At 56.3% G+C, this 24,204-nt stretch overlaps 5 protein-coding genes across 7 annotated transcripts; 2 read left to right on the top strand and 3 right to left on the bottom strand.

The window, feature by feature from the left end:
- Positions 1 to 59: 59 nt before the first annotated feature.
- Positions 60 to 1,666, top strand: tmem74b (transmembrane protein 74B). Its single transcript, XM_088422589.1, has 3 exons — positions 60 to 178; positions 887 to 1,067; positions 1,139 to 1,666. Exons 2-3 carry the CDS (start codon positions 945 to 947, stop codon positions 1,622 to 1,624), a joined length of 609 nt encoding a protein of 202 aa, XP_088278715.1. The 5' UTR covers positions 60 to 178; positions 887 to 944; the 3' UTR covers positions 1,625 to 1,666.
- Positions 1,667 to 2,428: 762 nt separating this feature from the next.
- psmf1 (proteasome inhibitor subunit 1) lies at positions 2,429 to 6,471 on the bottom strand. Its single transcript, XM_088422585.1, is given in 8 exon segments — positions 2,429 to 2,595; positions 2,667 to 2,822; positions 2,928 to 2,984; positions 3,075 to 3,125; positions 3,127 to 3,249; positions 3,347 to 3,429; positions 4,665 to 4,817; positions 5,953 to 6,471. Coding segments are annotated over 8 exon segments (804 nt in total). The 5' UTR covers positions 6,082 to 6,471; the 3' UTR covers positions 2,429 to 2,543.
- Positions 6,472 to 6,722: 251 nt separating this feature from the next.
- On the top strand, positions 6,723 to 11,230 carry pigu (phosphatidylinositol glycan anchor biosynthesis, class U). 3 transcript variants are annotated; one of them, XR_015866532.1, is made up of 12 exons: positions 6,723 to 6,886; positions 7,747 to 7,811; positions 7,883 to 7,942; positions 8,439 to 8,501; positions 8,589 to 8,698; positions 9,370 to 9,470; positions 9,543 to 9,640; positions 9,731 to 9,885; positions 9,971 to 10,114; positions 10,212 to 10,305; positions 10,363 to 10,505; positions 10,633 to 10,779. XR_015866532.1 is itself a non-coding variant. In XM_088422581.1 (12 exons), exons 1-12 carry the CDS (start codon positions 6,757 to 6,759, stop codon positions 10,773 to 10,775), a joined length of 1,206 nt encoding a protein of 401 aa, XP_088278707.1. In that variant the 5' UTR covers positions 6,723 to 6,756; the 3' UTR covers positions 10,776 to 11,230. The 3 variants fall into 3 exon arrangements, 2 of the variants coding, with proteins under 2 accessions (XP_088278707.1, XP_088278706.1); XM_088422581.1 differs by having other exon boundaries at positions 10,071 to 10,114; positions 10,633 to 11,230; XM_088422580.1 differs by having other exon boundaries at positions 10,181 to 10,305; positions 10,633 to 11,230.
- Positions 11,067 to 14,849, bottom strand: cyc1 (cytochrome c-1). Its single transcript, XM_088422584.1, has 7 exons — positions 14,689 to 14,849; positions 13,709 to 13,899; positions 12,618 to 12,744; positions 12,050 to 12,207; positions 11,575 to 11,735; positions 11,395 to 11,495; positions 11,067 to 11,316 (listed from the first exon to the last, which is right to left on the bottom strand). The coding sequence occupies exons 1-7, from the start codon at positions 14,767 to 14,769 to the stop codon at positions 11,212 to 11,214; spliced, it is 924 nt and encodes a 307-aa protein (XP_088278710.1). The 5' UTR covers positions 14,770 to 14,849; the 3' UTR covers positions 11,067 to 11,211.
- Positions 14,850 to 17,131: 2,282 nt separating this feature from the next.
- ahcy (adenosylhomocysteinase) lies at positions 17,132 to 22,581 on the bottom strand. Its single transcript, XM_088422583.1, has 11 exons — positions 22,413 to 22,581; positions 20,791 to 20,981; positions 20,391 to 20,466; positions 20,107 to 20,259; positions 19,302 to 19,414; positions 19,015 to 19,222; positions 18,829 to 18,916; positions 18,457 to 18,574; positions 17,904 to 18,026; positions 17,573 to 17,644; positions 17,132 to 17,497 (listed from the first exon to the last, which is right to left on the bottom strand). Exons 1-11 carry the CDS (start codon positions 22,438 to 22,440, stop codon positions 17,366 to 17,368), a joined length of 1,302 nt encoding a protein of 433 aa, XP_088278709.1. The 5' UTR covers positions 22,441 to 22,581; the 3' UTR covers positions 17,132 to 17,365.
- Positions 22,582 to 24,204: the final 1,623 nt, after the last annotated feature.

The following is a 24,204-nucleotide window of genomic DNA, read 5'->3' as shown; positions in this document are numbered from 1 at the left end:
GTGGAAACTCACGTTAGTTTTGGCTCGATCTCGGAAGCAGATGCCTCGAGCGGCGGCGCGAGCGCGCCCCCTGGCGGCGGCCGCCCGTGTCACCGTCCTTTGCGCATGCTCCGTCCCCATCCTCCCCATCCTCCCGGCGTCGTCGTCCATCAGTCGTCCCCTCCTCGCCCGCCGCCAGGTAAGCTCGCCCGCCCGCCCGCCCGCCCGCCCGCCCGCCCGCCCGCCCGCTCGCTCGCCCGCCCGCTCGCTCGCCCGCTCCCTTTTGGCGTTTTCATTCACCGCGCGCGACGCCAATGTCGGCGCGTGACCGATCACGTCCGAATCGGACGCCCTTTTAACAAACAAACGCGCAGTCCGGTGCGGTGGACGTCGACGCAAGGTCGAGCGCGCCACTCGCCTCGCGCGCCACTCGCCTCGCGCGCATGCGCCCTCCGGTTCGCACGGCGCTCGTAGAAGCGGCGTCTTGAACTTCGCGTTCGGTGAAAGGCAGCGTCGTTTCTTTTTTCGGGCAAAAACGTCTTCACGTAGCCAACGGTTTTGGAGAAATTGCACGCAGAGTCAATGAGACGGAAGCGAGCGCCGAGCGTGCGCGGGGCTGAGGCCCGTCCACCGCACCGTGACGTCATCCCATCGCGTACAAACGCCTTCGTCTTCCTCTGCGCCACAAGACGGCGTTCATGCAACCGTCGGATCCGGCTTCGAGGCTTCACTCGTTTCGAGCAAACCCAAGTCTAAAAAGTCACGGTTCTCTGCAAATGTAAAAGTGTAAGAAGAAGTTAGCCGCTCAAAAACGGGATGAAACTTTGGGTCGAGCGGCCTTGTCAAGCCGAGGGCGAGGGCGCCAAAGGAGAGGGACGGAGAGCGCTAACGCGCCCATGCTGTCCAGCGAGGAAGATGCCGATTGGAGCGAGCGAGCGCCGCGCCGCCATCGCCTTCGCTTTCCCATGGAGCGCTCGGCGGACGCGCTGGAGCCGCGCCGGGCGGCCGACGGCGATGAGGCCGGCGACGCGGGCCTCCGCGACGCCTGCTACCGGCCCGAGCGCCGGGAGGCCTCGGAGGGCCGCGAGGTGCGTCGCCGCATCCGACTTTCAGGCCAAAAAAACGGCGCCGGAAGGTTGATTTCGCGGTCTCCTTCCAGGACGGCTCGGGCGACGACGAAGCTTTCCGGGACTCCGGCGGGGCCGGGCCCGACGGCGGCCGGCGCCCGTTGGACCCGGGCCTGGCGGCGGCCCTGGCGCTGCTGCTGAGCGGCGCGGCGCTGGTCCTGGTGGCCTACGCCGTCCCCAGGGAGGCCGGCGTGGACCGGGACGCCCTGCCGGCCCGACAGATGGAGCGGCTGGAGCTGTACTACGCCCGGCTGGGCTCGCGCCTGGACGGCTGCATCGTCGCCGGCCTGGGGCTGCTCACCCTGGGCGGGACCTTCCTCTCCCTGCTCCTGCTGGCCTCCCTGTGCCGGGGCGGCCCCGCCCCGCGCGGCCGCCGCCGCCCCGCCTTCGCCCCGTCCGGGAGGACCTACGGCTCCGTCCACCTGAGGATGAAGCGGCTGGCCGCCGAGGGGGGGGGCGAGGAGGAGGACCCGCCGCTCGGGGCCGACGGCTCGGGACCCGCCGCGCCGGTCCGCTGACGGCCGCCGCCAAAACCCGAATAAAAATAAGATTTGGCTCAATTTTTGTTGAAGGAGGGTAGCCGACGCCCCGGACTGGCGCCGACCGAGCGCCGCGCCGTCAGACGGCAGCGTCCACGTACGTACCGCGCGTACCCGGAATTCAAAGTTTTCGGAAGTTCTCGGAATTCAGAGTTCTGAAAACGTCAATAAAGTACAAGTAGGTTGAAACGTGGCCGGTTAAAAGCGGCCGGTTAAAAGCGGCCGCCCCGCGTCGGCGGCTCCGCGCTTTTGCAGCAGATATCGGGGGAAAAAACAAAAAAAAATTGGGTGCAAAATTTGGATGTGAGAATTGGGACTGAAAGATCCCCGATTCGATTCTACGTCGTGTGTAGTTCGAGGCAAATGAAGAAAGGTGCGTTCTGGGAAAATGTATGGGGCCAAAAAAAGGATTCGGGAAAGAAAAGGCAAAGACGTAGCCATCATTTGAATTTTGCGGAACCCGCTGAAGACAATTTGAGAAGAAGAAGAAAACCACATGGTCGGGGAGGCAAATGGAAGCTTGGAGATAGAAAGATTACTCGTTGGGACAAACCAAACGGGAGGCGAAAAGCGAGGAAAAAGCTGAGACGGGGTCGGACATAAGAAGGGGGAGAAAAAAGCGCGGGCAAATGTGCTAGCGTCACTCGGACGACACGGGCGGGGAGGGGCGCCGATGCGGCGAGCGGACGGTCCCGCTTGAAAAGGGCGCGGCAAGATCATTTGGGGAGAGAAGTCCAATACGCCGACGGTCATCGCCGATGGATCCGAGGGGGGAAACAGTCAAACGCTCCGCCCGCGATTGGCCCGTTTATTGTTCCGAAGGTAAAAAAAAAAAAATCCTCGCGGGGCTGCCGCGGCGCAGGAAAACGGAGAGTCGGCCGGCTCGCCCGGGCGGCGGCTACATGAACATGTCGTCGTAGCCGGGCGGGGGCAGGTGGTCCGGGTCGGGCCTGAGGGAAGGAACGCCGGCCGGGCTTGGTCAGACAAAGGCGGGGGCGCGCCGGCCGGCGCCGCGCCTCACCTGGGTCGAATGCGGCCCACGGGCCCGATGGGGTCGAAGCGGGCGCCGGGCGGCACCGCGCCGGGGGGCAGGATGTCCGGGACGCCGGCCGACGGGTCCAGGCCCGAGCGGGGGTAGCCCATCCGCAAAGGGTCGGCGATCATGCCGCCGCCCGACCTGCCGACCCAACTCCGGGGAGCTTACTTTGCCGCGCCGACGAAACGCCGCGAAAGCGATCCAAAAAGGAAACGGGGCGAGGGAACGCTCCGTCTCGCGACTCACCCCAAGGGGTCCAGGTCGGCTCCTCCCACCGAAAAGGGCGGCCCCATGGGATCGGGCCTGAAAAGCATACAAGCCGCTCAAACCGAGCGCTTTCCGTCCCGGTTTTCCCGCCTCGAGGCAAAGGGCGGAAGCTCTCCCCGCCCGTACCAGTGCGGCTGCGCGGCGTGTCGCGGGTGCCTGTCGGGAAGCCGGGGGGGCGTCGTCGGGGTCGTCGTCCGACCTCCGCGCGCGCTCGCGCTGCTCCGCTTGCGTGCGTTTGTTCCGCGACGGCAGCAGCTGAGAACGAACGGCCGCCGCCAGGCCGCCGGCGTCTTTGAACGCTCTGAACACACGCAAAGAGCAAAGGCGAGGGAGGGAGGGAGGGAGGGAGCGATGGAGGTAGGGGCGGGATTTCGGGGAAAGGTTTGGGCGTTCCTCACCTGTCGAAGGCGCGCAGGTGCTCGGCGTCCACGTGTTGGTTGAGGTTGACGATCATGTCCGAGCTCTGCCGGGTGCCGCGGTTCTTGGCCGACGCACAAGCGGGCGGGATTACTTTTCCGTTCCCTTTTTAGCGCCCGACGTGTGGGCGGGGAAAGGGTCCCCCGTCGGCTTCGGGGCGCGCTTTCGGAGGCAAACCTCCGCCGCCGCGATAATCCCTTGGTCTTTTTTGGTTTCGTTTGAGTCGACTCCGCGAACCGATCCGAAAAAAGTCCTTTCCCGTCCTTCCTTTAAGAACGGCGAGAAGGGAAACCTTTCCGAACGGACCGAGACTCAACTATCACGACGTTCGGTGAACCTCCGTCCGGGAATCGCGCCCGCGGCCCCGAACGGATCCGTGTCATCCGCGTCCATTTTTGCGAGACGTATCTTTCTTGCGCATCTGATAGCCACGTTCGATACCCGAGAGAGACGCCCGCAGCCCGGTCTGCGCTTACCGGCCAGCTTCTATTTGACATGGGTATTTGCCGGTCATCAAAAGGGCGGCGACCCCCGTTTTAAAGGATTCCTCCAAAATACGGCGGGGCCCCGCGTTACGACGTCCCCGATTGTCCTTGTTTTCGTGATGGCACCTGGAACGCCGAGGTTTTTCGATGACCTTCCCCCCAACCGTCGTGACGCCGGGGGCTCGGCCGCATTTGCGTTGTTTGGCCTCCGTTTTGAGGCGATTGCACCTATTGGCCATTGCCGCCCGACCGCTTGTACGCGACGCGCGACTACAACGCCGGTCCGCCACGGGTCGGCGTCTCCGCTTCGGGTCGGCCTCGCCCGCTTGGCGACGGCGGAACCGAGCCCGAGCTTAGTCGGACGGCGAGCGGGTAGGAAAGCGCATCGGGAGCGCCTTTGACCGCTTGACGGAAAGTTGAGAGGGGTGGCCGCGGGTCCCCAGATGGCCGGTGACGTTAAAGAGACAAGTGGGAAGACGATTTGGATGGAAACCGCGCCGGAGGAAATGCGCCGCTCAAAGGTAACGGATTTCTATATTTTTAATCCATGACGTTTTCGGACGGTATACGTGTATATCATGTATACGTAGCGCTTCCTATTTCGGTACCAGTTAAGAATACGTATGCGCAATTTTGACGTTCTTACGTCGTAAACGCATTCGCTTTGCATTGCCCGTCATACGACCGATTGGAACGGATTCGTGAGTTGATTTGTCGTCGACGCCTCAACAAATCGTCACGCCGCCGATGCTGCGTGCGACGCCGCACACATTTGGATTCAAAAAAAAAAAAGGTCAGAGAGAGGACGTCCTACCATGAGGTTGAAGACCAGCGCAGAGTCGACCAGAAGCGCTTTGAGCAGCAGCTGGGCGTCTCCCGAGTCCGCGGCGTACCTCAGGGCGTATTCCGCTTTGTCGCCGCTCCAGTCCGAAGGCAGCAGTTCCGACTTCTTGTCGCCGCTCCGAGCCTGACCGCCCCCAAAAAATAAAAGATGAGGCGAGGCGCGGAGTTTCCGGTCCGTCGTTAAGGGGGCTCAAGCGACCCTAACGTCGAAGAGGTTTATTGATTTTGTTGGGTTTCCTTTCGAACAAGCCCCGCTCACTGATCGCCACGGTAAAAGAAAAAAAAAAGAAAAAAGTTCAAATAAAATGGACTCTTTTTGCATGATTTCATATCTATTTGTTGAGATGTTTATCTTTCATTTGAGGATTTTTGCGCACTGTTTGATTTGATATCTGATTCATTACTGGGTCAGGCTTACTGTAACGGTGGGAACGTTGGTTTTGAGAAGCGTAACATTTCAAATAAAAAACGACCTTTCCCACAAAACTCACGCAACCACAACTCTTTTAGCATGGTGGGAGGGAGAAGAGAGCAGTGAAAAACGTGGAAAAGGGCAACTGTGTTGTACTTGAACGTGCCTCTACCTCGCGCAAGCCTGTTTTGCACAGAACCCGACTACGACAATGGTGTTTTGACTTTTTCCTTCTGATCTACAAAATGCGGTCCTCTTGGTCAGGGGTAGCAGCTAGCGAAAAGCTTTTGACCCCTGAGAAGAAGCGAACGTTCGTCAGGAATGAATCCACGCGATGACAATTCTACCATCGATCTGTAAACCGAGCCTTTGATATTATATTGTTCGCCTATTCTTGGTGAATATCTAGCGGAGAAGGTTCTTGAAGTGAAGGTTGTATTTCCAAGGATTTGGAAACTCGAGATTGTGAAGGATGTCTTGCCCTCTCCGAGAATCGCCGTTGACCCGAGCCCGAACTTGAACGAATAAGAATCGGGGACCGCGGTACGAGAAGAAGCGTTTCATGCTGTGTTTAATCGCGGGGGGGGGGGGGGGGGGGGGGGGGGGCCTCCCGCATCTTGAGCAAGCTGAGGAGGATACGCTTGAAAGAAAGAAAGAAAGAAAGAAAGAAAGAAAGAAAGAAAGAAAGAAAGAAAGAAAGAAAGAAAGAAAGCCGTGGCTAAAACGTCCCCTCGCAACGTTGCCGCTTGCTAACGCTTAGCACTAGCGCCCATCGTTCGAGCGACTTAGCGGAGAAGCAAACGCGCAGGACAGGAGGCAAGGGGGGGGAACAGGCGACTTTGTTGACCTCATCTCCGGAGCCGAGGCACTTGTATCCGCTTTTGACAACTTCCCAGTGGACGAAACACACGACGGCGTCCTGCGGGCACGAGATGGCTTCGCCGCAACACGAATACAACAACTCCAAGCCCGCCATGGCACCGACGCAAACAAATGTTGACAGTCGAAAATCAAAGTTGACACTCTCGCGCTCGGGAGACGGGGGAACTTCCTGTTTGGCCTCTTCAGCGTAAAACGCGAGGCGGGACGAGCGGCGCTATTGCGATTATTTGAATGACTCGTTTGGCCAAATGCAACACTTTTGTAATGTATCTACTGTCGAAGAGAAGAAACGAACCCGGCGTTACTATACTAACTGCAACTATTTGCGCCCTACTTTACGAGTCTGTGTTACTTTTCCTTTCGTCCGAGTTCCCCGGCGTTATTATACTAACGATAACTATTTGTGACTTTATTCAGGATTTTACGTTGCGCACTACGATTAATATTGATCGCTTTGGGGCGTTATACGGACTTCGTACGCGCCGTAATAGTTGCGACTTTACTCTTTGCTTGTGTTTTGATCATGCGCATAAAATGTCCCCCGGAAACCGATGGCTGCGCTCGCGCATTGGTTCCGACATTTCGCCAGCGGTTTATGTGTCCTTAAGTTCAATTAAAAATACTTTGGGAAATAAAATTGGTCTTTTAAGGTAAATGTAAAGGTAAAAACGCGTCTTCGTCGTGAATGTTTTCAATTAGTATTTGGCCGGATTGTCGGCCGGGAGACTTCGTTTCCCAGCGTGCCCCGCGTTTAGGCTGAACTGTCAAGATGGCGGCTCCGTTGACTCTGCTGCTGATCGTGGCCGTCACGATCCGCGCGGCTCTTTTTAACTCCGATTTGGCACATTCGATCGCCGAGAGGGTGGAGGTGGCGTCCCCGTTAACCGCCTGGAAAAGAGGTGAGTGCGGCGGCCTCTCGGACCTGTTTTCGGGGCCGAGATGTCAGATTGAAGCCCCGGCCGTAGGCTACTGGCTTTGAAAAGCAGCTCGCCCCCAAAGCCGACCAAAACTGGCATGAAAAGGAGACTTCGTAAAGCGGCGTTGAAGTGTTAACTTTCATTTTCATTTTCCGCTTACGCCTTGTGGCAAAATAGCCCGTCTTCACTAAACCCCCCCATGTAAGCAGCTTCGTGGAATTTGAAACCCCAAATTTCATTTTGCTCGGACGGACAATTAGTCATTTCCGAGTTGAAAGAAAGAAGAATGCCTTGTTTCGAGCACCGGGGCGGCGGCGACGGCGACGGGTTTTGAAGCCGTCCGGGCTCAACGCTGGCCATTTCTGTCCACCGTCATGTCACGAATCCGCATTTGCCAGATTCCAACGTTTTGTCGTCGCAATAGGACACAATGAAATTCTGATTCCGAGCAGACGTAGATCCCATCCAATCGAGCGTAGCTGTTGAAGTCCTGTCCTCCAGGGCCGGTCTCCGGCGTGTCTTCCGGTTTTCAAACGACAAGCTTCTCAGGAAGCGCCGCGGCAGCTTCAAAATGATCCCAATCGTTTGAATCGGGTGTTTTTGAGGGAAAAGGTTTGAAAACATACCGGCCCTCGAGGACTGCAGTTCGACACCTGCGCAATAGAGCAATGAATGAAGTAGACGATAGAAACGGCCAATAAAGGGCGGCGCTTCCAAAGTCGGGAGCTAAAACTATAAGTAGTCCAAAGGGAAAAGGTTTCTCTTTGAAAGAAAAACGGAACATTTGTGCACGCGTCGATCGAAAAGAATCTACAATGCTGCGTTTGTTTGTCGGCTTGCAGTGATTGAAAGTTTGGCGCTGCTGGATTTGGGAGTGTCGCCGTACGCGGGAGATGTGTTCCACGGGGTGAGAGGGCACCCGCGCACGCTGCGCGGCGGCGGCTTTTCTGGATACCTGTCTTTTTCTGTCCTTTTTAGACCCCTCTCATCATCTACCTTTTCCACTTCCTGGTGGACTACGCAGAACTGACTTTCGTTGTAAGTCGAGCCTTCTTAACCCGCGTGCGGTATATTGTCTGGTCTTTGGATCCTAAAATCGTGAAAGGGAAAGCGTCGGGGAGCTGAGATTTCACCCAGGCGGCGACGACACCTTGCGCATGGCTCCGCCTCGCCGTTATCGTAGCGGCGATATCGAAATGCCGCGCAACGCAAAATCAGTTTGCTCTCGTTTGCGGCGGGGCTTTGTGGAACCCGGACAAAAAGGGCGCGGCTACCATCTGGGGAAGGGGCCGTCCGTCCCTTTTCTTAAGCGCTTGTTCTCAAGCGGGCTCGCGGGGACGCTCTCAACAAATTCCGCTCTCAATTGCCCATCCGGCTAGTTTGGGGGGGTCGTGCCCAGAGAAAACGCCACCAAAAATTTGGGGGGTTCGGTCGGCGTGGCTCCGCCCCCGTCAGCGGGTGAAGGTCACTTGCGGCGGAAGGAGCCCGCCGCAAGCGGGCCGGCGCCAATGCCGTCTCTGCCTCCGCTCCGCAGCTGGCCGACGTGATGGCGGCGGCGGCGCTCTACTACGCCGTGCAGGACTACAACAAGCAAGTGGTGAGGCAGCCCGAGCCTCCCGCCCGCCCGCGGCGCTCGCTGACCGCCGTCCCGTCCTGTCCCCCCCCCCCCCCGCACCCTTTGCAGTTCAGGAAGCAGAAATACGCCCTGGAAGCCGAGCGCTACCCCGCCGACTGCCACCGGCTGGTGCGGAGCCCCAAAGAGATGCACTACGTCCCGCTCAAGGTGGCCATGTTGTGAGTAGCCGGCGCAAAAAGAAAATCCGATAGAGCTGGACCGCGCGGCCGAAAATAAACGGTCCATCTGGACGCCTGGCGTTTTGAAGATTTACCGGGAATCATTCCGAGGAGGATGACCCATTTGAAACTTTACACGCCATTGTGGACGGACGGGATCTCACTTTTGACGGTTGGCTTTGTTATTTTGAACCCGTGCCGCGGCAACCTTTGCTTCGTTCCGTCAAATCCGACCCGAGCTCGATTTCCGTCGCTCGATCTCGAACGCGCTCGATTGTTCGGGCGCCCGCCCGCCAGCAACTAAAGCCGCCACGCCGGTACCGCCCGAGCCAGTTCCTCGCCGCGGGTCGCCTCGATTACAAAGACGGGTCGGGCTAGCCGTCGGCTCGATTGGATCCCGCCCGTTCCGAAAAGGGTTACTCGCCGAGGCGGGGGACCGGCGGCGGGCGCTCGGGAACCTCGGCGCGTCACCGCGTTGGAGTAGCCCGGGATCAACGGGTAGTCGCGACCCGGGCCGAGCGCACCTTTGGAACCGTCGCGGAGGCCTCGGGCGGGCGGGCGGGCGGCGATTTTCGCCGTTTAGCGTGACTTTGGAACGGCCCCGAGTTTGAAACTGTCAGGGCGCCGGGTCCCGTGAGCCTCCCTGACGGGCGCGCCCCCGTGTCTGGCAGCTACCTCCTGAATCCCTTTAGCGTGCTGTCCTGCGTGGCCAAGTCCACCTGCGTCCTGAACAACGCGCTGGTGGCGCTCTTCATCCTGGCCACGGTCAAAGGTGAGCGGCGGCGACCCCGACCCCGACCCCGGCCCCCCGGCCGGCAGGCCTCACCCCTCGGCTCGCGTGCAGGAAACGTCTTGCTGAGCGCCATCTTCTTGGCCCTGGCCACCTACCAGAGCTTCTACCCCCTGGCCCTCTGCGCCGGCGCTTTGCTCTACCTCATGCAGGTAGGCGCCCGAGGACGGTCGGGAACGTCCGACACGCCCGCGCTTTGCGCCTAGGCGCCGGATATAGGGCCTCCGCGTGTGCGTGCGCAGCGCCAGTTCGTCCCGGTCAACGCCCGCCGGCCGAGTTTCTGGTGGTTCGTGGCCCAGTACGCCTTCATGTACCTGGGCAGCCTCTTGGTCACGGTGGGCCTGTCCTTCTTCCTGCTGGGCTCCTGGGACTTCCTGCCGTCCGTCTACGGCTTCATGTGAGCCGCCGCCACACCTTCCCGCGCCCGGGATCTCGAGGGAGCGCCGGCCCGTATCGGAGGCCCCTCCGCTTTTCGCCTTCAGCCTCTCGGTTCCCGACCTGACGCCCAACGTCGGCATCTTCTGGTACTTCTTCGCCGAGATGTTCAAACACTTCCGCCTCTTCTTCCTCTACGTCTTCCAGACCAACGTCTTCATCTACGCCGTCCCCATGTCCGTCAAGCTCAAGTGAGTGGGCGTCGCCGGCGGGAATCGGGCGGGGCGACGGACCGCCGAGCGTCTCGTGTGTTCCAGGGACCATCCCGTCTTCCTCATCTTCCTGCAGCTGGCCGTCATCTCCATCTTCAAGTCGTACCCCACGGTGGGGGACGCGGCGCTCTACATGGCCTTCCTCCCCGTTTGGAGTCACCTCGGCAGATGTGAGTCCGGGCCGCCCCCGTCCCCGATCCCGACTTACGGCCCGTTGCGCTTTGCAGTCCTTCGCAGCACCTTCGCCACGTCCTGCGCGCTCCTGACGTGCTCGGCGCTCTTCCCGGTCCTGTGGCACTTGTGGATTTACGCGGGCAGCGCCAACGCCAACTTCTACTATGCCAACACCGTGCTCTTCAACATCGCTCAGGTCTTTGTTTTTGCTCCTCGCGCCACCCGCCGTCGGCGCTGGGGCCTCGCGGACGGAAATGGCGCGGCTCCCCAAACGGGCGGTCCTCGCTTCCTCTCGGCTGATCTTTTTCCTCCGGTCCCTTCAGATCCTGATGGTGTCGGACTACTTCTACGCCTTCTTGAGGCGAGAGCACCACCTGGTCCACGGGCTCTACCCCAAGAGGAAAGACGGTTCCGAGGCCACGCTGGTGCTCAAATAAACAATTTGGGCGGGTGGGGGAGGACGTGACCGGCGGTCTTTCCCCTTCTCGGAACGAGAAGGAACATTAAGGCCGCCGGGATTCCTTTTGCTACTGTGGTGTTCTGGCAACGAAGTTTTTTTGGTTTGTTTTTTTTACGAGTCACGCTACAATTTCCGCGGACCGTTTGGTCACAAACGATCCGTTTCCGTGAGCGTGTTTATTTGCCCCCTTTTGAGTGCGGCACGCCCACTCCTTTGCGAGAGCTCACGCACCACGCAGCTGTAGAAAATGTATCGACCGCGCGAACGAATCCGAACTGGACGAGGGGGACCAGAACATTTTACGGGACGCGTATAATTTATTTTGTACAGTAGAGCAAGTCACGATCCTCCAAAGAAAAAAATAACCATCAGACGTTGTTGACCGGGCACCAAATGTGTTACCTGTTGTGTTTGCTAATAAACATGTAAAGACGCCCCGCCCTTATTTGGGCGGCCTGTAAGCGATCTTCCTGCTCTTGAGTACGGACCAGCGGTGTCGTTTCAAGTAGTAGAGGAGCGGCACCAGGATGGCCGAGCCCATCAGCAGCTGCGGGGCAAAGGACAAAGGTTGCAAATTGCGGCTCGTCCGCGCCGCGCCGCGCCGCGCGCCGTCGGCGCCTTTGACCTTGAGTCCCATGCGCTTGCGCTGGTCGTGCTCGGGCTCGGCCGCCCATCTCAGGAAGGTGCACACGTCCTTGGCCACCTGGCTCATGGTGGCGGGGGTCCCTGCGGAAAGGCGCGCTCCTCGTTTGCCGACCTTGCTTTTTCCCCCCTCCCTCCCGAGCCGGCCTCGCGCCGCCCTTACCGTCGTCGTACTCCAGAATCTCGTTGTAGATGGGCGGCGCCATGCCGATGGCCTGTCCGGGGAAGTAGGGGTTGTAGTAGAGCCCCTCCCTCACAGCCACGCCGGCGGGGGGCTCGCAGTAGCCCGTCAGCAGGCTGAAGACGTAGTCCTCGCCGCCGTGCCTGCGAGAGTTGGCAAAAGAACGCTATTTGTTGTTTGAGCGGGTCGCCGCCGAGCAAAACCAAAGCGCTCGCGTCGGCTCGGGGCCACGCCTACGTAAACGGGCTAGTGTTTCTACTGCCTTTCTGCGTCGTGCAAAAACATAAAAGCTATGCAAAAGTGTTTTGACTTGGTGGAATGAGAAAAAAAGGGGGGGGGGGGGGGGGGGGATGGGAGCTCGATGGGAGCAACGACGGGGGCTCGGGCGACCGTCGTTCCCGTCGGTTCTTTGGCCGCCCGTCGACGCGCGTGGAAGCTCTCCCTCCATGGAGCGTACCTGGCGTTGACGATGTAACTGAGGTCGGGCGGCAGGGCTCCGTTGTTGGCCGCGCGGGCCGCCTCCGGGTTGGCGTAGGGCTTGGGGAAGTAGTCGGACAGCTTGCCGGGCCGGGTGAACATCTCGCCCGTCTCGTCGGGCCCGTCCACCACCTCCACCTGGGGGGCGGGAGTGCGGAAACGGCTACGGCGGCGAGCGCATCCGCGTCGGGAAAAACCTATTTGGTCCGCCCCGCTTTTTGCCACGAATTCCTACCAGGCAAAGTCAAAATCTACATATACTTGCCACTGACCGTTTTGAAGTTCTATAGCGTGAATTTGAGCTGACCGGCCCGCCCGAGAACAGCGTTTTCTCTATGCGGCCCCCGAGCTAAAATGACTGACGCCCCCGCGCTAACCAACAACATCGGGAGCGTTTTCGGGGCTGAAAAACAAAACTACAAACGGGCCGACCGAAAACCTCGGTACGGTTGAGGAGCTACGTTTGCGCAGCGGAAAGCGGGCGGGGGCAGCCCAAGGCCATCCAGCGGTAAAGGGTGAGAACGCGAGCCGAAAGCGCGGCGTCTGACCTCCTCCGCGATGGCCTTGACCTCGTCCTCGGTGTGCGACACTCCCACCAGGTTGCGGAAGGCCAGGTACTCCATGCTGTGGCAGGCCGAGCACACCTGCTTGTACACCTGGTAGCCGCGCCGGACGCTGACAAGACGGCGAGGGACATGTCCACAATCATATTTCGGCGACGCCTTTCGATATTTCCCACCCAAATGCATTTGTGTTCTTTTGGTGACAAAGGAGTTTAGCAAAATAGGCTGCAAGACGTATACATTGAAAAAAAACACCTTTTTTTTTTCCATTTGACTGGACAATTGGTGAGCAATACTTTAATAACTCTTAAATATTTAACATTGTGAGCTAAAAATGTTGACGAATTTTAGGTCCACTGAAGAAGAGCAAAACATTCCATAGATTGGCAAAACGTGTTGACTTTGAATATGCCGTCCCTTGCAAAGGAGGGGTGAAGAGGGACACCCTGCGGATGTCAAATTCAGCCCACGTTGGGCTCAGTTACTGCCATTCAAAATTGGAAATATGGTCCATTTGGACAGATTGAGGACCTGGTGTTTTATATCATGCGTTTCCCCCGATTTTTGCATGAATCCTTTCGACGGCAGGCGACTGGAGAACAAGGCGCAACAGAACTTTTTGCGTTGAGACACCAAAAGCACCGAGCCTTTCAATGACTTTGAGCGGCTTAGCCTGACTCCCATAATGCAAGGTTCTCGCTACGCGTTGTGACGCTCGTAGTTGACGAAAGGCCTCGACCCAAGACCTAAATGCAGCAGGAGAGCATTTATTTTGCATCAGGGGAGCGTTTGATTTCATGCAACGCGGATCATATCGGCATATTCCTGGCTGCAAAATCTGCAGCACTGAAAAGCTGTTTGTTTTTTGTTTTTTGAACACCAAAAAAGAAAAAAAAAAAAACGCCTTGGAATATATATATATATGTATGGGAAAAATAAGTCAAACACTTTCACCTTTTATACATGGGTTATTGTTGATATAGAAAAAAGGCAAAAAGTTTGGCGCTTGGTCGGATCTTTTTTAGATTTGCCAAATGTTCAGACAACAATCGCAAGTGAGAGGAGGGCGGCCCCACCTGGCGTGGTCCAGGGACGACAGCGGCCCGCCGTGACTCCAGGGGTAGGCGGGCGGGTGGAGCTCCAGGTCCGAGGCTTTGACTGAACGGTGCAGCGCCAGGGCCAGGGCGGCGGCGCCCGCGCCAACCACGCCCAGCGTGCTCAGTGCCGCTTTCTGGCCGCGAGGCAGACCGCCCAAGGACATGTTGGCCTGCAGGGAAAACCGGCCGGCGCTACGTCAGGCCGCTAGCTTACGAAAGCGCGCGCGCGCGCTCATTTCATTTCACGATCGGGGCCCGACCCGTCGGCCCCCAAACTATTCGAGTGTCGAGCCGCCAATTTGGCGGAGAGGTTTGGCTTTTAAGAGCTTCCCTTTTAGATAAATGATCAAATTCAAGTGCCCGCTAACCCAAGAAGACGTGGAAGAAAAAGTGGAAGCCATTGACTTGGTCGCAGCTAACGGGCTCCGCTCTCAAGCGTACCCCTATCGAAGCGAGGTCCATTTTTCCACTTTATTTGTTGACAAGATCATCTCGCGGATCGAATTAAACCCGTTTCGGGGCAGACCCGGCCCGCGGGCCCTATGTTTTGCACCCATAGTTTAGATTTACGACGACTCTTGTTCTAAGAACTTCTTGTAAAGCGTCCGCAACAACATTGGCATGTGGCTTGTGACGAATCTGCTGCCGGGAAGCAAACGACCCGAGTCTGGAATCGGGAGCCAGCGGAAGCGCAACGCCGGTGTGGCGTCGGCGTGGAAGCACGCGTTTTCAAAGCGTTGGACTTTGGCAGATGTTTAAAACGTTGTGGCAATCACGCCACTGGGCCAAAACAACCGGTTTGCTGGAAGTACGCATGCGACGTCGTGACGCGGATGACCTTGTCTCAAGCAGCCGGCTGCTATCCGCGTTAGCGTTAGCATTAGCTCGTGGCCGGCCGCGGCGTCCGAACCGGCGAGGCGACATTGGGTAACGAAATGCTCCGCGTCCGGCTAATCTACCTTAGGCGTCGTGATGGTTTTCCGCGAGCACAGGAGCGTTCTCTCGGCGCCCGAGAGCACCGCGACTCGTAACGCCGCCATCTTCCCTCTCTCGTTTGGTTGGCGAAAAGTTGTCACTTGTGTTTCCTTGCGGCGTTTCCGGTATAAACGTCCGCAATGGAGGGAAGCGGAGCGACTGGGACGCTTGAGCAGGCGACTTAGGTTTATTTTGAAGATCGCTGCGACGGTTAGACCGGAAGTCATCTCGGTTTGATAACAAGTCGGTTCGGTAACAACGTTACAAAAGGAAGGTGAGGCGCCGACAAATAAAGTTTGACTTTCGGGGTTCTAGATTGGGGGGGATAGAAAGGTCCCTCGCAAAAGATGTTGGTCTTTCACTGCCCCCTTTCAAATAATTGTTCGCAACCTTCACGCAACCCTGCTACCGTCAAAACCTGTTTAAGCACAGTAGAAGGAAATGGGGTAACGGCCACGACATGCAAAGTTTTCTTTCCAAAGAACAAACAGGGCAAATGTATGTCCTATGTTGTGTTTTTCATATTTCGTAACGGCCCTGAAGGATGAACCGCAAGTGAAAGTGTCTCGAGCAGCGGGGTGCGGAGGAGCAGGAGCAGACGACCCGCCTGCATGACGTTGCCGTTAAAAAAAACATCGTGCAAATTTTGCATGATAAAACACGGGTTTTCAATACGTCCGAAAATGACAATACTCGCTATTTTGAATGGCAGTAAATGAGCCCGACACGGGCTCAAATTTGACGCCTGCGGGGCGCACCTAACATTCGCAAGCAAAAAGGGAAACTTCTCGAGGATAACAGCAAAAAGTGCAGCAATCCACAGAGGTCGGTCGAGATTTGGAAAAGAGAAAGCTCCCCGAAAAAATGATTCAAACGAAGCCCGGCGAGAGGCCGAGATTCAAAGCTGCAAATTTGCCAGAACTCTGACGGACGTTCTCGGAAAATGCGAGGGAGGGAAAAAGCTCCCGCCGACAAAGTCTCCGAGCACCACGACGCCGTCCCGCCAGCGCTCCATCGTTGCCGTAAAGATGCCGGAGCGCTGGAAGGGGACGGTGGAATCCTCTCCTCCCGTCCTTTCTCCCGCCCTTTCTCCTTTTTTTCTTTCCAAAACGTCTGCGACGCAGGCCCTCGAGGTTCTCGCCGGTGAACGTCTCCGGTTTGCCCCGCTCGCCATCAAAAGCCAATCTTCCAAAACCTCCGGCCAAAGCGGCGATACGCCCGAGCCTCCGCTTTGGCGTACGCGGCTTCATCCGGAGGTTGGACGGGCGGACCTTCTTCCCGATGGGACGGAATTTGGCGACGCTACTGCCCCCCGGCCGCTTGTCAGAATCAGAATCAGAATCAGAATCAGAATCAGAATCGCCTTTATTGTCATTGTATAGCATACGACGAAATTTGGGTGCTACTCCTTAGTGCATTTCGTTAAAAAACAGAACAAAAAGAGTAAAATAACGGTTTTATAAATACAATGTTTCAAACAACACACAACAGCAGCATATGTAGTGGTAGTGTGGTCTGAGGCTTTTTTTCGCACGCAGTACACGTTTGGCACATGGATGAATGGCTCAGATCATGCTCATTATTGCACAAGTGAGGAAAGTGAGTATGGTTTAAAATGCAGTACTTGATTATATTCCGTGATTACTTATTGCAGTAATAGCTCTAGGATTAAAACTGTCTCTAAATCTGCTTGTCCGGCTTTGGGGGCTCTGTAACGCCGGTCTGAGGGTAACAAGATAAACAGCTGCCGAGATGGGAAACGGGTTCAATCGCACCGGGGAACCAACTCCGTTTACGGCTACAGAATCGAAAGATGGGATGGGACAGGTCCAAAAGGTACGGAACTACTTTCTCGCCGCCGGGGGGCGCTCCCGGCCAGACAACGGTCCACAGCTCGGTGAGAAACTAATGCGTGTATGAAAAAGAAAAAAAAAAACACGTAGCGAAACATTCTGATAATGTATAGCGATTTGCGCCACGCGGACCAAGGCGCCGTGACGCGTTGGCGCCACGCGGACCAAGGCGCGTCCGTGAGGCCGAGCGTTTTTTTTTTCTCGTGTTCGCAAATGCTAATATTTGTTGCGCGTTAGACAACGCCGTTCACATTTCCTACATTGTGAACGGTCGGCGATCAAAAGCGAGCGGATATCGTCCGCGTTGCGTCGAGTCTACCGTTGCACGGAGGCCGCTAAACAAACATCGAGTCGATTTGTTGAGGACGATTCCAAACCGGGAGGAAGAGAGCCACGTTTGAGAGGGCCGCGCGCGGGGAAGGAGGGGGGCGTCGCGGGGAGAAGTAACTTCCCGAACGTATGCAAGTTACACTTCCGCGCAAGCGCTACCTGTCGGCAGAGGAGGCGCCGTCATCGCTTTGGGCTCGCCCTTGTGTTTCGAGGCCATTGCAAAAGGATCGAGTGCACAGACACACACCGCTCAACACGTTTTTTTTAATCCGATGCAGAACTTGACAAAAAGTCGGCAGTCAGACACATTGTTGAGCGGGAGGCGCCCGGCAGAGTTAAATGAGCTTTAAGACGAGCGGGGGTCCCCGAGAAAAGCGTCCCGGTCATTTCGATGGGGAACGCCGCTTGGGGAAGGCAAGGTGAGGGCGGGACGCCCCCGGGGTCCGGGACGGCCCCGGGGTCCGGGACGGCCCGGGGTTCAGTAGCGGTAGTGGTCGGGCTTGAAGGGTCCTTCGGCGGGGAGGCCCAAATACTTGGCCTGTTTGGCCGTCAGCTTGGTCAGCTTGACGCCCAGCTTGTCCAAGTGGGCCGCCGCCACCTGCTCGTCCAACTGCCACGCACACAAACCGAAGCGGTCACGGGGGAAAGGAAAGAAGGAAGGCCGGACTGAGAGGTGCGGCGTAACCTTTTTGGGCAGGAAGTAGACGCCCACGGGGTACTTGGCGGTGTTGGTCCAAAGTTCCATCTGGGCCAGAACCTTAGCGCGCAAAAACCACAAACGTCTCATTTCCGAAAAGGGCGTGTCGTCAACTTATCGGCCCGTTCCGCTCAAATCCAAAGGGGAGATTTGTGCAAAGCGGAGGCAGTGAAACCTTGTTTTTTTTTTAAAAATCTTTTTCTCAACATTTGACCTTTGAGTTTTCGCTGCGCTAGAAATTGATATTACCACGGATTCGAATGAATAATCTTTGAATCTCTTGTTGCGGGGTGCTAGGAACGTTGCGGGACGGACGCACCTGATTGGTGAAGGAGTTGCTCATGACGAAGGAGGGGTGCCCCATGGCGCAGCCCAAATTCACCAGCCTTCCCTCGGCCAGGACGATGATGTGCCGCCCGCTTTTCATCCGGTAACGGTCCACCTGCGGCGCCCAAAAAAAGAAAGGAAAAAGTCGAGACCGGGCCCCCCCCACTTGAAAACAAACGCTACGAAAAATCCTCACAGCGATGACCAAAAGTGGCGGGCTCAACTTTAGGGCTTCGACTCAAAGGGCGTGGGCCCCTTCCCGGCGCTCGACGCTAAACGAGCGCGGGTCTCGGCGGAGTAAGTCTGAGGTTCAATGGTCAAGCGCGTTTGTTTAGTTCCCGCTCGCCGTCTCCCGAAGCGTTTCCTTTTCGACTTTCCGGCCCGTCGTGACCTGACCGCGTTTGACTCGACTCCGCCAGGCCGCCGGCGTCCCACCTGGACCGCCTCGCGAAAGCGGCGTCGGTACGTTAGCCGGGGCGAAGCGGGAAGCGGAGCCCCGGCTAGCGGAGCGCCGGACTCGGGATAAAGAATACGTGGCGCCGGACCTGCGGCTTGATGTTGATCTTCTCGGCGGCGTTGTCGTTGAGCCAGCTCATGTCGATCTCGCAGTCGAAATGTCCGATGTTGCACACGATGGCGTCGTCCTTCATGCTCTCGAAGTGGCTGCGCCCAAAAGATAGAAATCAGCAAAAACGCGGCTGCGGTCGCGGCGGGAAGGACGGAAAAAGAAGAAAACAAAACCAAACGGCGGATGTCGCGCGTTTCTTTAATCCATGCCGTTTAGGCAATTCGGTACGCGGACGTTTTTGGTGTCGCCGGGTCGGCCGGCCAAACGGATAGCGGCGAAGGCTCCCGCGGCCTGGAGGTCGCGGCTCCTTCGCCGCCTCGATTTAACGGGGTAAAGGGGAGCCACGTACCGTCCCTGGATGATGTCCTCGCAGCCGGTGGTGGTGACGAAGATGTTGCCTTCCCGGCAGGCTTCGTCCATGGTGGTCACCTCGTAGCCTGGCGGGCACGAAAACTTTGCGCTTTCCCGAGAGGAGCGCCGGCCGGCCGGGCCGGGCCGGGCCGGGCCGGGCGGGGCCGGAAGGGAAGGCGCTCACCCTCCATGGCGGCCTGCAGGGCGTTGATGGGGTCGATCTCCGTGACGATGACGCGGGCGCCGAAGGCCCGCAGCGCCTGCACGCAGCCTTTGCCCACGTCGCCGTAGCCCGCCACCACCGCCACCTTGCCGGCGATCATCACGTCGGTGGCCCGCTTGATGCCGTCGATGAGGCTCTCGCGGCAGCCGTACAGGTTGTCAAACTTGCTCTGGGGCGAGAGCGCCGGCCCGGCTGTTACTTTTGGCGGCCCTTCCCGAGGAAGGGGCGTCGCCGGCGGTCGCCGCCACCTTGGTGACCGAGTCGTTGACGTTGATGGCGGGCACTTTGAGCTCTCCCTTCTTCATCATCTTGTACAGGTTGTGGACGCCCGTGGTGGTCTCCTCCGAGACGCCGCGGATGCCTGAGGGACGAGCGCCGGAGGGCTTCGGTGCGCCGAGACCGGAGCGAGCCAAGCGGGGATCGGCGGGCGGGCGGACGGCCCGGTCTCGTGACGCCGCCGCCCCGGGGGGCATCCGCTTCTCCGCGACGCACAAATGGAAAGGGCGCCGCAGAAGAACGTTCCGTTCCGTCCGGCTACTGTCGTATTGAGCCCCGCGAGCCACCCACAAACGCCGGCGCCGCGGATGGGAAAAAGCGCGCCGCTTTTCAATACGGTGGCAAAAAACGCTTGGGGCGTGAACCGAGCTAGACCGGCAGGCTTCTTTTCCCTATAGTGAATCCGAATGCTCGGCAAACGCGGAGGAAAAAAATGTCATGATGCAACGGGGGGAGGTAAGAAAGAGGATGGGCTTAGGTTTTCTCGTCGAGGAGTTTTACTGGTGAAGAAAGGGCGTATCGCTCCAAGAACAAGTCGAGTTTCCCCTCCTCGTTTTAGGGCACGGACTAAGAAGCGCCCGGCTCAAAGCGGACCCTTTTTTTTTTGTTTGTTTGAATAACAAATTTGAATGTGAACTAAGCAACGTCTTTCACAAGGCTTCGAACCATTCGATACCGATGACAAGATAGGGAGCGAGCATCTGGAAATCGAGCGGGGCCGAAATCAGGGCCAGGAATGGCGTCATGCCGATGTCGAGGAGTAGGATGCGCACTCACCTTGGAGCAGCTTGGGGTATTTGCTGTGGACCAGGTTGGTGAGGTCCCCGCCGTCATCCAGGATCATGTTGAGCGCCTGTCCGTCTTTGAAGTAGATGGTCTGCTCGATGCACCACATGTATTCCTCGTCCGTCTCGCCCTTCCACGCGTACACTGCCAAAGGAGCGGGGGTCAGCGGCGGTGGTGGAAAAGCCGCATTTATCTGGAGGTTACGCTCAACAGTCTCTTGTCTCGCAAATCCCCCATCGAGCGGGGGGAAAAGTAGGAAAGGTTTTCGAGGTTACCCGGGACGCCGGATTTGGCGATGGCAGCTGCGGCGTGGTCCTGAGTGGAAAAAATGTTGCAGCTGGACCACTGAACCTGTTGGGAGAAGAAAAAAAATCATCGTGACGTTCCCATTGTGAGGACTGACTTTCCCCGAGCGCTTCGATGAAAAAAATAGCAAGCAGGAGTAGAAGAAAATAAACCCAAAAGGAAGCGTGTACAGGCCGCGAGGCGTACGCCGGCGCTCGAGAAAACGCCGAGCCGTCATCGCGCGGTCGACGAGCGAGCGCCTTCGCCGCGCGCCGCCTTATGACCGCAACGCCTCGAGGGGCGACTCGAAGCGGACACCCCGGCCCGAGGACCGGGCCGCCGGGAGCGCGCGCGCAAACACTTGAGCGCGGTTCCCGGGCGAGCGCCGACCTCGGCGCCGAGCGCGGTCAGCGTCTCGATGAGCACGGCCGTCTGCAGCGTCATGTGCAGACATCCGGCGATGCGGGCGCCCTTCAGGGGCTTGCTGGGGCCGTACAGCTCCCTCATCTTCATCAGGCCCGGCATTTCGTTCTCGGCGATGTCGATGGCCTTGCGCCCCCACTCGGCCAGGCTGATGTCAGCTAAGGATAAAAGAAAAAAAAAAAAAAAAGATCTCTGTGTACTTTTCTATACCTTAAAATTGTAAATGTCAAAACAATACAGTAAAATGAATTTCCCATAAACACCGTTCTGACACGGGTGCAAAAAAAAAGTGTGATTCTACACGGGTGCAAAAAACAAAAACAAAGTGTGATTCTTAAAAAAACAAAAACAACGACAGCAATGACTTTCATTCCTACGGCCGACCCAAATGAAAAAAGGAGCGGAAAGGATCTGTAAACAGACTGGAAGGACCTTTCGGAAAGCGAAGGTTCCCGTCCCCTCTCCTCGCGAGTAAAAGGCCCTTGTCTTCCTTCTGTTGTTTATTGAACGTTCTCGGCCGCTTGAACCTAACAGTTCAACCCCTGGCCAGTGAGAGCACGTTCTTGAGGAAAAAAATAAATAAAATAAAAATACAGAAGCCCGAGTTGCTGATGCTGCGTCACCAGTAAGTCAATGATTATTCTGTTAGTCAAGACCATTTCTCAAGGTCTAGAGAACATCAAGTGACAGATTGACCAGAGGTAAATCAATCACGAGCCGGACGGACGGACCCGCGGAATAAAGTTGACTTTTGACAATTTTTCAGACTTTGGCCCCAATGCGCTTATCTGACCGCATGCTGTTAGGCAATATGCGCCTTTTACCTTACTTGACACAATTTTGGATGACACTAGATGTGAATGGAGGTGGGAAAAAAAGCCCAGAAGCTGCAAATCTAATCAGATTTCGATTCATGCCAATGAAAGGACAGTAAAGAAAACTCTCCACTCGTTTACAAATCGCTCGAATCGAATGTATTAACATAACATATGTTGCGATTGTTACATTTATTTTGGGGGAAATTTAACTTTTAGCAATGGATACATTCGTTAAACTATGGTTTACACTTTTTTACTTTGCCGTACATCATACGTATTTCGTACTGTGCACGTGTGGCACAAGATCTGCCGCTGTCAATCACGCCGCCACGAGCGTTCCACTTTGCATTGTGGGAAGTGACGTTCACGATTATTCGACGCGCGGGTCTTTGCGGGTCTTTGCGGGTCTTAGCCGTCTTTGCAAACTACAACATCCGAATCCCAACGCAGCTCGTCGCTTCAACTTGACCTTTTTTTGTCAAAATTATTTTCACGCTGCGAAACGGTCCAAGTAGCCTTTCGTTAAAGATAAAATAAGCAAAGACTCTAAAACGAGCTCAACTCACGCACGCCACCTTAACGTTTTCGCGGAGAGAAGAACGAGAATGTGACGACGAATAAATCCGGTTTCGAAGCCAAAACATCTTCCGTGGCGCTCGCATCTGCTAGCGAGCTAACTAGCCGGCCGGCGCAGCCGCACACGGTACACGCGATCAAAAGTGGATTCCAAGAGGAGGGCTGGACAAAGTTCAACTAACGACAGACACTGACCGACTTTGAATGGGAGTTTCTCGGACATTGTCGCAAGTAGGCGCGCTGGAGGAAGCTCTGCTGGGCGAAATGCTAACGGCCCGGCCGATGAGAAGAGGCGGAGAGGAGGACCCCCAACATGTCGCGGGACATTTTATACGGGCAGACGCTCCCGCTGAGCTCCCGGGGGTTGGGGGCGGTGCTTGGAGGGCGAATTCTGGCTTCCCGTTGGCCGGGGATCACATCGCCCCGAATATACGCGACGCCATTCGTCTGGTGAGCGGAGCAGAAACGCCTCCGGGATTGGTGCGTTCAGGTGCGGCGTGAGGATCGCGGATGCGTTTGGCTTGGGGACCGGCAGCCCGAGCTCACGTAACCGCTTCTTGCGACGCGTCTTATTTAACGTCCCCTTCTGCCAACTTCCTTATTGAACGAGTAAACGTGTGCGACAGAAGGCACCAACACAAGAAGGCGAAGCAAAATAAACGCCACTCACTCGCTCAGACGCACCCAAACTCTCTACGCATTCGCACAGATCAATGCCAACACGCCGACACATGCGTAAGCGAAAAGAAACAGTCCCGCGCACGCATACAAACTTCCAACACGCTACACAGATACTTGCACCAAATTAGGCGGGCGAAGTGACGCTCTTTAAATCACAAGAATAAACACACGAACCGGCCGGCCTGCCGGCGCTCCAGCGTATATTCACCACGCAAACGCATCACACGCGTTTAAGATAACTTCTCGTCGGGTTAAATTAAGTATGAAAAAAAAAATACCCCCGTCCAGATATGACTTTTTCACCTCCGGTACGATACCGCTATTGCAGTCTTAAGTGATGTCAGATACCATAATCGTTCAGTTACGATATCCGCAGGAACGATACATGCTTTATTTTGTTATTTAGTTTCACACCGCGCGAAAAGACAAGTGATACTTAGTAAGTCAGCAACTGGTGCTATGAAGAAAAAAAATCACAGCATGATAGAAGAGCAGGAACGGACTGCCTGTATGGGAGGTTTGGGATGTAAACTGACATTATCCCATACTATTGGACCGATATCCATTATCGGGATCGAATCAGGACACACCTAAAATTATTTAGAAATAGCACCGTTTAAAATAAGAATGAAGTCTTAACAAAACGAATCATCTTTGGACGAAATGCATTTTCCTTTTCTTAATTAAAATTATGTTGTTTTTTTTTAAATATACAGTATAAGCATTAAAAAAAAACAAAAGCATGTTAAAAGGAAAATCGTAATATGTTGCCACTGGCGCCACCAACGTTTTAGTGGATTGCTGATGAAATGCAAATGGCCCTTGAACTTGTTTATGCAAATATGCAATCGCAAAGTGGCCGATGTTTCCCTTCGGATCTATTATTGATTGACAGACACCCGTGGGAAAGACAGAACGGCGACCGGTTTAGACCACTTACAAACTCAACCGCGCTCAGGGTGTGCACGTGTACACCCCCCCCCCCAAAAAAAAAAAAAAAAACACGCTTATTTACACACACGCATACTGACAAGACACGTCCAAAACGTTCAAAGACACGCAAACTTGCAGTCACTCATTTAAAAACAAAGATGCAATCTCAAAAACAGCATTCGTACACAAATACACATAGCTTGCAAAACACACTCATACACACTGACAATCACATATTCAAAACAGTCAAACACACAGTTGCGCATTAAGAAAGAAAACACAAGCACACGCAATCACAAACATAATTTTCACACACGCAGGCCAAAAAACAAACTCACACACGTACGCAAAGTCAGACGCTGACCAAGACACG

The sequence above is a fragment of the Hippichthys cyanospilos genome, chromosome 9 (assembly GCF_059441005.1).
Source record: "Hippichthys cyanospilos isolate Australia breed blue-spotted pipefish chromosome 9, RoL_Hcya_1.0, whole genome shotgun sequence".
Lineage (NCBI taxonomy): Eukaryota > Metazoa > Chordata > Actinopteri > Syngnathiformes > Syngnathidae > Hippichthys > Hippichthys cyanospilos.
The sequence above is the reverse complement of the archived record's forward strand: the minus strand, read 5'-3'. Positions and strand labels throughout refer to the sequence as shown.

What these genes read in the sequence shown, in the direction of transcription:
- tmem74b (XM_088422589.1), top strand. Translation starts at nt 945, where the DNA reads ATGGAGCGCTCGGCGGACGCGCTGGAGCCGCGCCGGGCGGCCGACGGC. An exon ending in AGGCCTCGGAGGGCCGCGAG is followed by an intron (nt 1,068 to 1,138) that starts GTGCGTCGCCGC and finishes GTCTCCTTCCAG; the next exon opens with GACGGCTCGGGCGACGACGA.
- pigu (XM_088422580.1), top strand. Translation starts at nt 6,757, where the DNA reads ATGGCGGCTCCGTTGACTCTGCTGCTGATCGTGGCCGTCACGATCCGC. An exon ending in AGGACTACAACAAGCAAGTG is followed by an intron (nt 8,502 to 8,588) that starts GTGAGGCAGCCC and finishes CACCCTTTGCAG; the next exon opens with TTCAGGAAGCAGAAATACGC. An exon ending in CCGCTCAAGGTGGCCATGTT is followed by an intron (nt 8,699 to 9,369) that starts GTGAGTAGCCGG and finishes CGTGTCTGGCAG; the next exon opens with CTACCTCCTGAATCCCTTTA.
- cyc1 (XM_088422584.1), bottom strand. Translation starts at nt 14,769, where the DNA reads ATGGCGGCGTTACGAGTCGCGGTGCTCTCGGGCGCCGAGAGAACGCTC. An exon ending in AAACCATCACGACGCCTAAG is followed by an intron (nt 13,900 to 14,688) that starts GTAGATTAGCCG and finishes TTTTCCCTGCAG; the next exon opens with GCCAACATGTCCTTGGGCGG. An exon ending in AGTTACATCGTCAACGCCAG is followed by an intron (nt 11,736 to 12,049) that starts GTACGCTCCATG and finishes CAACTCTCGCAG; the next exon opens with GCACGGCGGCGAGGACTACG.
- ahcy (XM_088422583.1), bottom strand. Translation starts at nt 22,440, where the DNA reads ATGTCCGAGAAACTCCCATTCAAAGTCG. An exon ending in TCAACGACTCGGTCACCAAG is followed by an intron (nt 19,223 to 19,301) that starts GTGGCGGCGACC and finishes CTCTCGCCCCAG; the next exon opens with AGCAAGTTTGACAACCTGTA. An exon ending in TCTACTTCCTGCCCAAAAAG is followed by an intron (nt 17,498 to 17,572) that starts GTTACGCCGCAC and finishes TGTGCGTGGCAG; the next exon opens with TTGGACGAGCAGGTGGCGGC.